Source organism: Sardina pilchardus, chromosome 21, assembly GCF_963854185.1.
Source record: "Sardina pilchardus chromosome 21, fSarPil1.1, whole genome shotgun sequence".
Lineage (NCBI taxonomy): Eukaryota > Metazoa > Chordata > Actinopteri > Clupeiformes > Clupeidae > Sardina > Sardina pilchardus.
The window spans coordinates 10,818,120-10,828,086 of NC_085014.1; the positions used below are offsets into that span (position 1 = coordinate 10,818,120).

The window sequence follows — 9,967 nt, forward strand, 5'->3', positions numbered from 1 at the left end:
TTTGGGTTAGCATGATATTAGAATATTGAAATGAAAATAGCCTATGTTTCCCATGTTAATGCTTTTATATTAGCTATTTTTTTTTTTATTTCTTTTAATACATTTTTCTAATGTAGGAAGACTTCCATTATAACAATTTAAGAGAGCTTATAAATGTAAGCTGTAGGTGTTCATATGCCAATAACTCCCTCCTCCTCCTGGCTAGTAATAATAATGAAGTTTAACTTTTTACCAGAGAAAAAAAAAAGTAAAGAATAGAACTGAAGTTAGTTCCCTTGGCTGTTTGAAAGCTGATCTCATCTTTCTCCTGGACATGGGGAAGTCAGTGGTTGCAGCAATCAGTCATTTGGCTACTCAAGGGGAGCAGACTACATGGGCTCCCCACTGAACTTGAGCTCATTTAGAGCTCTTACTGATATATACTGTATATATATATATATATATATATATATATATATATATATATATATATATATATATATATATAAACATGTGTGTGTGTGTTTGTGTGTATATGTATATATATATATAGGCCTATATATATATATATATATATATATATATATATATACTTTTCATCTGTTTATTAATACACACACACACACACACACACACACACACACACACACACACACACACACACACACAATAAACAAGATGAAGAACACCATGATTAGTAAATATATATTCTGAAAATGACAACATTTAGGTTGTTTTACACATTGTTTTATTGTTTTGTTTAGTTTTTTATATATATATAAAAATTACTTACTTTCCTCTCATCGCTCTATGTATCAAAACTTAAACACTGTTGGGTTGTACATTTTTTTTCTGATTTTCTGATTTATATGCAAGTTGTATAGATTTGGATAGGTATAGACTGTCTGTCGTGCTCTCTATGCATGTTTAACACTGCATATTTGGGTAGATCCCCAAACTGCATACTTGCTTTCTTCTGCAAAGCCACATTTGACACACACCCTAGTAATAACCACCCCAAAACAGTTAAGAAAACAGGAGTAGAGCATTACTACTAATGCGACGAATATTTCCTGTACTCAAGTTGCACTCTGCCAAACATGTCCAGTATGCCGACATACTTAATGTTTTAAAACGATGTATGAATGTACAGAAAACATGACCAATTTTTCATTTTTTTTTGTCAGAAGAGCATATTCATAGGGTGAGACATAGATCGGTTTATATATATATTTTAGTACATATTATCCATTATCAAAATTATATCTGTCTTTAAGGCAAATAACTGTACTCAAAGCTTTATTAATCTTTAGTTATGAAAAATTATAGTGGATACATTTAAGAACCTGCCATTGTCTATAACTTCTCTACATGAATGGACACACACACACACACACACACACACACACACACACACACACACTCACACAGAAGAATGACCCGAAACAAAAATTGAAACTGTTTTTGACCAATATGGAATGATTAATGCGTGTTGTCTTGATAGCAACATTTACAAATCAAAAGAGAACATTATTTGTGTGAAATTGTTGATGTAGTAACAATACACCTGATATTAAAATATTCATACGTTTATCAAGACACCCAGCTGCTCTTAGATTACACATCTGTCCACTTAAATTACATACGTGTTCAGTATGCCAACATACTTAATACATGACTTCTGAAGGATCCTGTGTTTATAAACCTAAATTGAAGTACCAAGACCCCTTGTGATGCTGCAAATAACTGGAAGTTCATACATTGAACATTGTCTCAAATATACATAGTATATTTAAATAGTCTTCAAGGCAGGACAAGTCTTTTTGTGCAACTCAATCTGTGAATGACAAACCTTGGAGATTTTTCCAACATCCAAAAAAACATTCCTCCATTCAGCATTTGACTCCCTTACCTTTTTTCTACCTTTCTCACCCCTCTTAAACTCAACTTCACAACATTCATTTTTCATTCTCTTTCTCTCACTGTCTCTCTCTCTCTATCTCTCTCTCTAACACACTCTCTCTCATACACTCACTCCCTCACACACACACACACACACACACACACACACACACACACACACACACACACACACACACACACACACACACACACACACACACACACACACACACACACACACACACACACACAATCTCTCTATCCCTCTGTGGTATGTCCAAAACCACTGAATACTTTCTTCTTTCCCTTTGAGAGTACAATTGCGTAGCTCAATGCCAAAAAACATTACTCCACTTTTGACATATTCAGCTTCAATGTGTGCGCGATTAACTGCCCTGCCAGTCCACATAATACGTCCATTCTGCCGACCTCTCCCTGGCCGACTCTCAAACATGGGGATGATGATGATGATGATGATTATGATATAGAAGGCAACAAAAAAAAATAATCATGAAGGTATTCATCCCAGAAGCTGTTGAAACTCAACTGTCCTCTAGTGTCTGTTTGTGTTCCTTGGTTGCCGTGACAACCTCACGACAGTGTCCCAGGCGGCGTCATCGGCGGCGTCGCAGGTCAGATGTCAGAGGCAGTGGTTCATGGCCGGGTGCCACAACGCCGCCTGGCGCAGGAGGCTCTCAGTTTGTGTCGCCGACGCGGCGGCGGCGACAGCGCCTCCGCCGCTGGCCAGCTTGGCGTGCTGCCGCGCCAGCGAAGACAGCTGTGGCGTCGCGGGCAGACCGCAGCCGTACAGGCCGTACGGCGAGGCGAGCGCTGACGGGAGGGGGTCGTGATGCGCTGAGTTGACCCCTGACCCTCGCAGCCCCGTCAGGTGGAGGAAGCAGCCGGACGGGGCCCCGGGCGGCCCCTGCAAACACTGACCCCTGCAGCTGGCCACCTTCTTGCTGTGCAGGGCGGACAGCAGGGGGAAGTCGGCCGCGGCCAGGGGCCGCAGCAGCCCTTGGTAGCCCCGCAAGCCCTCGGCACCATGGGAGTTGTAGGCGCGCGCGGCGAGGAGGCTGGTGGCGGGGGAGATCTTGTAGCAGAGCGGGACGGAGAGGCCGTGGAGAGCCGAGTCGGAGGCGCAGGACAGGGCGAAGGGGCCGGAGGAGGTGGGGCAGGTGGACGGGGGCAGGAGGCTTTTCAGGGGCGAGAGGCCCACACAGCCACCTGGGGACCCAGAACCGCCATCTGCCAACACAATAATACAAACATAAAGTGAGATTTAAAGATAAAGGTAACCAGAATTTAACAGATTTATTTACCAATTGTCAGATAGTGATGCTATCTCTGGACCACGATGCCTGCTTTTTTATTTTATTATCTAAAGGTGGAATCTGCGATTCTAGTAGGATGTTATTAATATTTGCGGTTAACAACAGATAACAAATTACACCCCTCCCTTCCATGTTCATTGTCAGGGAAATCTTCCCAATATTATGACACAAGAACCACAGACAACTTTGAACACACATATGAAAGTGTGGATTATAACTTTGACGCACACAAATGAAGTTCATAATGATAAATATATTAATTTCTTTGTCATTCATGAACAAACATGTTGACTACTGGAATTGTTTAGGCCCTAGGGCTGAGTTCTGCATGCTTCTTCTTTTTTAATTTGTTTATTTTTTGGGCGCCCACACTGAATGGACAGCGAAAGGACCTCGAGGAGTAACTCAGTGATTTGGGCATAGGACCAGAGTTTGAATGAATTCGACTAGATTTGAACTGAAATGGATATCGGAGCAGAGTCATGGGCTGTGCCTCCAATGATCAGTTTTACAGCAAATAACCCAAGAAAGAGATTTTGAGTAGAACAATTACAGTATGGCTTCCTCTATGGGAAGAGACTGAAGAGCCTTTTTATATGATTGCGAAATAGGAGACATTGGGTGGTTCTCACAAATGACTCATAGGAGTGTATGTGAGACAGTGATGAATCATGGGTAAAGATTCTTCAAAATCAAATGTTGATAAAATAAAATAATCAAATAAAATATTTAACGTGACAAAAACCAGACTGAAAGTAAAGATATTTGACTGTCACTGATTCTTCAAATAAACTTGAGCATTCATAGGCATGGCATGTTGAACAACCGTCCTTCATAGCTTGTGAAAACAACATAAATGTTTGTCTCAACCTTGCAGCTCCAGCGCAAAGGGCTTGAAGTCCAGACTGATTGGATTTCTCCATGGATACGACTCCAGGATCCCATCCAGAACTCCTCTGAATCCCACACGAAAAAAAAAGAGAGCGAGAGACAGAGAGAGATTGAGAGAGAGAGAGAGAGAGAGAGAGAGATGCTGAGGTTAGTATAACACACAGTGAAGTAAATGTTGTAATAACACATTGCTGTGCTGTGCCAGTGTACAGTTTGCCTCTCCAAAACTAAACAAGAATTTAGACCTTATTTTACAATAAAATCGTGTAACACTTTCAGGTTGTTTAAGTTATTAAAATGTTCACATGTTGATCTGCACATGAACAGAACATATAAAACTATTCGTTCAGTAGTATTATGTTTCATGTGAGCGTTTAGCGAAGTTACATTACCTGTTTCTCCCCGGGTCTCTGAAACCTTTGGCGAAAGGGTTTCTGTCAATCTTCAGCTTGGTTATCTAAATCCATAGTAGCACAGAAGAAAGGAAAAAAAGTTTTTTAAAAAAGGAAAATACACATGGTCAATTTGGAGAGATTTGCAGTATTCCGAAAAACCAACAATGACCTCAACTTTTATGGTGTGAGGTTGACCGAAGGGAAGCTCTGAGATCCTCAGTGGGTCTGTAAGTTCCAGAGCCACCCAGGGCGAAGTGCCATGTCAAACAGGCGCGTGTGATAACAGGGGACTTGTTGGGCATGATTTTATATGGGGCTTTTAACTGTGTGGACTCTGCTGGCTTGGCCAGCGCGACAGCGGTCAAGCAGTAAAACAATCTTTCACAGTAAAAAAGTGGTCACTGATGAAAAGTGTTGGCAGACAAACTCAGGCCAGGCTCTCTCTGTGTGTGTGTGTGTGTGTGTGTGTGTGTGTGTGTGTGTGTGTGTTTGTGTGTGTGTTTGTGTGTGTGTGTGTGTGTGTGTGTGTGTGTGCGTGTGTGCGTGTGTGTGTGTGTGTGTGTGTGTGTCCATGTGTGAGCGCATGCCATGTTTATGCTCCTGAATTTTACAATAGTGAGCATGTGTGTGTGCATTCCGATGTATGTGTTCAGTGACATATAAAATGTGTGTGTGTGTGTGAGTAAATGTGAGTGCACAATGACAGTGTGTGTGTGTGTGTCTGTGTGTGTGTGCGTGCGTGCGTGCGTGCGTGCGTGCGTGTGTGCGTGCGTGCGTGTGTGTGTTTATGTGTGTGTGTGTGTGTGTGTGTGAAAAATATACAACTTAACACTTGAGTTTGAAGCTGTGTGTGCGCGTGCGTGCATGTGTGTGTGCGCGTGCGTGCATGTGTGTGTGCGCGTGCGTGCATGTGTGTGCGCGCGTGTGTGCGTGTGTGTACGCATCTGTCTGTAAGTATGGATGTCTTTGAAGCTTCCAAGACCCTCTTCTTTAAATATGGCTCCCAGAATGTGCTTTACATGTTCAGGGCCGCTGGCCGCGCTGCCCGACTGTGATTTACAGCCTCTGTGAGTGGCCTGCAGCACTCTGACCTGTTTATGTGCCTATATGAACCTGATATGGGCCAGCTCACTTTTACTGCTTTACTGCTGAGGCTCATTTGCTATATAAAAGCCTGACAAAATCTATCAGCATTTATTGTTTTATTTTTGTAACCCACACAGACCAATTGGATCTGTTTTTTTTTTATGAAATTAACCACGGCAAATTTACCTTGGTTAAATAATTTCAGCACAGAAATGTATTGTGAAGAAATAGGGAAGGCTTGTGGTGTTTGATGTGATCCTAAAATTGCTACATCATAAATGTGTTAAACATTAACATACATGTATACAATCTATGGTTACCTAAAAAGTGAACGTTTATGTTATTGGTTAAATTAAGTTATATCATTACCTGTTGGTTCTGGTACGCCGTCACTGTGGTGAACTGGGTCTCGGAGAAGGAAAACGTATGCACGCCCTCAGCCGGGAGAGACGGGATCTGAGCAAGGTCCAATCGGGGGTCGTGCTCAATGACATGGACGCGTGGTTTGTACCTGTGCATGGACTGCAGGATTATCTGAATTTGAGGAGAGGTGAAAAATATTGGTCAGTCACCATGTTGTCCTTTCGCTGCACTCGAATGCAACTCGGCTGCAATCCGAATGCATCAAAAGATTTTGAGGTGATGTGGGCAACACACTGACATACATGGCCTTTGTCGTCCATCTCATTGTTGGTGAGTTTGACACGGTCAAAGCTGATGACCTGACGCATCCACGTCTCTCCCGAGCACGGCGAGTCTGGGTGAACATATAGCCGAGGCGCTATGCACGAGTGATCTGTGTTTCCCGCCACCATCCACTGGGAGCTGTGATACACGTACCTATCAGCGCAGCCACAGGGAACAGACTTATTCATGTTAAAAATATAAAAGACGCGAATTCATAAATGTTATTTTGACTAAAAAAAAAACATTATTGAGTATTGGACGCTATGTTCCCATTAAAATTAATTACATTTCATTTAGCCAGCAGACTTGGCCTAATATAGCCTATATATTTGTAAAAAATAATTGATGTAATACGCCGTGTCTGTTTGTGAACAAATACAACAAGTAAGGTTGCTGAAAATAAATGTGCCAAATGTGCAACAATTTAAATGGTATCAAATAAGACAGCGTGTACCTCAAACTTCGGATAGGCCTATATTTTAAATATTCCCCAAGCATTTTCGCTAACTGTAAATTAAGCTACTATTAATATGTGTTAATGTTCGTTAAGCGTTGATGTATCGACGGCTTCCAGTCCAAAAACACATCCAGGAAACAGAAACACATTCACAAACAACCTATACCAACTTGTAAAAAGTTCAAATAGTGAACCTTAGAGCAACTGGAAAGTCAAAGCAGTACAGGGAGAGATCCTAACGTCAAATAGCTGCAATATTGCATTGCCAAATTCTTCACACAGGCCTAAATCATGTTACTCCAGAACTTCACCCACAACAGATAATCATGCTTTGGGATACTACTGAAACGAGTCAATGCTGTGAAACAATAAAATAATAAGACTAAATGCACAGGATGCGTGACGCACCTGTATCTCTTGGAGTCCACGGGCATGATGTCCATGGCGATGTAATATTGTTTGAACGGGTCCAAGTTTCTTACTTTTACTCGAACCGATGGAAACATTCTCCTGCAGAAACATCGCAGTCATGTTATATTCAAAACTTATATTCATGTTATATTCAAAAAATAGGCCTACTTCAAAAACTAAATTAAAATGTACAGGACTAAAAACTACACATTACGACACAAGTGAAATGCAAGTATGTTTCACAAGAGGCTGCACTGCTTATCATGTGTTAAAATGGACGAAAAAAAATGTAACAATTTGAAAAGCACATGGCATCGCTCTTGGAATATAACTTTAAAAGTTTATAAGTATAGCCAAAAGTTTGATTTACGACTGCAGATATCGTTCCAACGTCTTTGTAATGCAAATTCTAACCAAGTGCAGGTTGATTGTCGTGCCTTTATAAACAACGAAATATTTAACTGATTTTAGTGTGCGCGGTAATTGCAATGGGAAATACACAGTGGAAATACAGGCCACGTTCCCTTTGTATTTCACTCTCTCTTGGTGTAGCCAATGTCAAACATAATCCCTCTGGACCATGTAATCACGTTTCCTAAAGGTAATCGGAAAGTTTTGCCCTGCTGTAATCCGAGCATCGCCTTTCCTCCCCATGAACTCAAACTCTAAGGTTGCCCTTCATTCCAGGAGGCTATATGATATTTAATATATAGCTGTAAAATCATGCCGTATTTACCACAAACCGCCAAACATCACCAAACTATGCCAAGACTTTTTTTCATTTGTATCCTGGCTTTTCACAATCACAGCTTTTTAGCATTCAATATCATATAGCCTGTAACATAACTATTGTTTGACTTGAGCAGGTGTGATAAAGAAATGAACAGGCTACCTAATGTGTCTTCTACTAAATTAGAGCAATCTAACATGCAAGTACAATACGCATTATATTGAAGAAAAGTTTTAAGATCACCACCCTTTTACGCGCAGTCTAATAAGTGATTCTTGGCTGCTGTCAAAGCTTACCTGCCAGCTTTAGTGATTATCATTTCTGTGCCAATCTCATGGAATCGGTTCCACAAGTCCGATCCTTGGAGTTCCACGCGCACCTCTCTCTCCGATTCCGGATCGCGTTCGCTGTCCACGGGCTTCCGTAAGAGCAGGGACGCCTTCCTCCGCCTCTCGCTTTCTTTGGAACATCACACACCACAGTATAAAAAGGATGCTGCATCCAGACTAAATCACCATGTCATTTCACTCTAATAAAATGTAAATACAAGTACTCTGAAACACAGGTCTACTGTTATTCTTTACTATAAACTTAACGATACAGACTTCAACGAATCAAACGAAAGTTTTGTCTCATGTGTCATTAACAACGAATGCAAACTATGTCTCAGCATCCAGGTTTGCTTTGAGACTTTTCGGATAAAAAAGTTTGTAATACAGCCTAACTGTGCTGAAATTCGTCCGATGATGTGACGATTAAAACCGTTAGTCTCCTCGTGCGTAAAATTAAATGTTAGCCGCGTGACCATGTTCTGGACCTCTGCACGCTGAATGTGACACTAACCCTGAATTTCCCCATCGCTGATCATGGTTCCTGCTGACGAGCTACGCTCTTTTTCGGGCGTTGAGTGATCCTGCGGTCGCTCATCCTTTTCGCTTTCCACTTTCACCCGTTTGCAACTTTTCCCAACCAGCGCCTCCACGGAGAAGGCGTGAGCCCGCGAGCTCAGACCCTGCATTCTGGGCAAGCAAGTCGCGAGCGAGCCTCCGTCGTCAGTCGAACTTCTCAACTTGTTGTCGTGCCTCATTCAGGACGCGGGGCATCCACACTCCAGCTGCACTATAGTCTCGCTAGGACGTCATGGACACACAAGTTCACACACGTGTCTCCTCTGTGCCCTCACATTTAAATTGTCAATATTTTCTCTCCGTTTCCTCAGGTTCAATGTCTCCCACCCTCCCAGGCGCCGTCATCCCCTCCCTCTCCTATTTGCTGCCGGGTTGGAGACCAGCCCTTGTTGTCAAATAGCGAGGCTCCAATAGGAGCGCAGACGGATTTAGGATGGAATCATGCAGTGAGTGACTCCCAACAGAATAATGTACTGCTGCTTCCGAATTTGCTGTAACTTCACATCCGCCTGGTTCAGTTCAGTGTGTGTGTGTGTGTGTGTGTGTGTGTGTGTGTGTGTGTGTGTGTGTGTGTGTGTGTGTGTGTGTGTGTGTGTGTGTGTGTGTGTGTGTGTGTGTGTGTGTGTGTGTGTGTGTGTGCTGCGCTTCATGTATTACATTTGTATTACCAGTTGCATAAAGGTTTCATTTGGGAAGTTGAGAGGCCATAACTGGTGATTTCGTTCAACTGATATGAGTAGTTCTTCATTGCATTTTCAATATTACACTAAACAATATTCAGTATATAGCATACTCACAGCAAGTATACAGTGTTTAAAATAATGCATTATTTATAATTAAATGGCAGCACTTTGTAATGGTAACCAGAACATAATTTAAGCGCATACGGCCTACCCAAAGTTAACGTTGCTTATGATGCTACCTTCACTTTTTTGACAGTGAAGCGCTGTTGTTTGCAGAGAATCACTAACATTAAATTCACATTTAGTTGCAGCATCTCTGATTAAATGATACTTTCGGCGGGCTATGGAGAGATGGCAAAGGTTCCAATTAGGCTCCTCAGATTTAATTAAGACTAGGCCATGTCTCATAGTCCAAACAGCAATCTGTTCATCTCTCAAAACTGCAGTATACGACAGGATATTGAATACAGGCTGTGTGAACGACTTGAATTTTGTCACACTCAC

General features: G+C 41.9%; 1 protein-coding gene across 1 annotated transcript; it reads right to left on the reverse strand.

The window, feature by feature from the left end:
• Nucleotides 1-2,521: 2,521 nt before the first annotated feature.
• On the reverse strand, nucleotides 2,522-8,752 carry tbx22 (T-box transcription factor 22). Its single transcript, XM_062524226.1, has 8 exons — nucleotides 8,716-8,752; nucleotides 8,169-8,327; nucleotides 7,140-7,241; nucleotides 6,253-6,427; nucleotides 5,957-6,121; nucleotides 4,499-4,563; nucleotides 4,086-4,171; nucleotides 2,522-3,129 (listed from the first exon to the last, which is right to left on the reverse strand). The coding sequence occupies exons 2-8, from the start codon at nucleotides 8,189-8,191 to the stop codon at nucleotides 2,522-2,524; spliced, it is 1,224 nt and encodes a 407-aa protein (XP_062380210.1). The 5' UTR covers nucleotides 8,192-8,327; nucleotides 8,716-8,752.
• Nucleotides 8,753-9,967: the final 1,215 nt, after the last annotated feature.

Excerpts from the sequence above, each read along its gene's own strand:
- tbx22 (XM_062524226.1), bottom strand. The coding sequence starts at position 8,191 with ATGATAATCACTAAAGCTGGCAG. Across the intron at positions 7,242-8,168 it reads ATAATCACTAAAGCTGGCAG|GAGAATGTTTCCATCGGTTC; the intron begins GTAAGCTTTGAC and ends ATGTTTCTGCAG. Across the intron at positions 3,130-4,085 it reads CTTTGCGCTGGAGCTGCAAG|ATGGCGGTTCTGGGTCCCCA; the intron begins GTTGAGACAAAC and ends TTGTGTTGGCAG.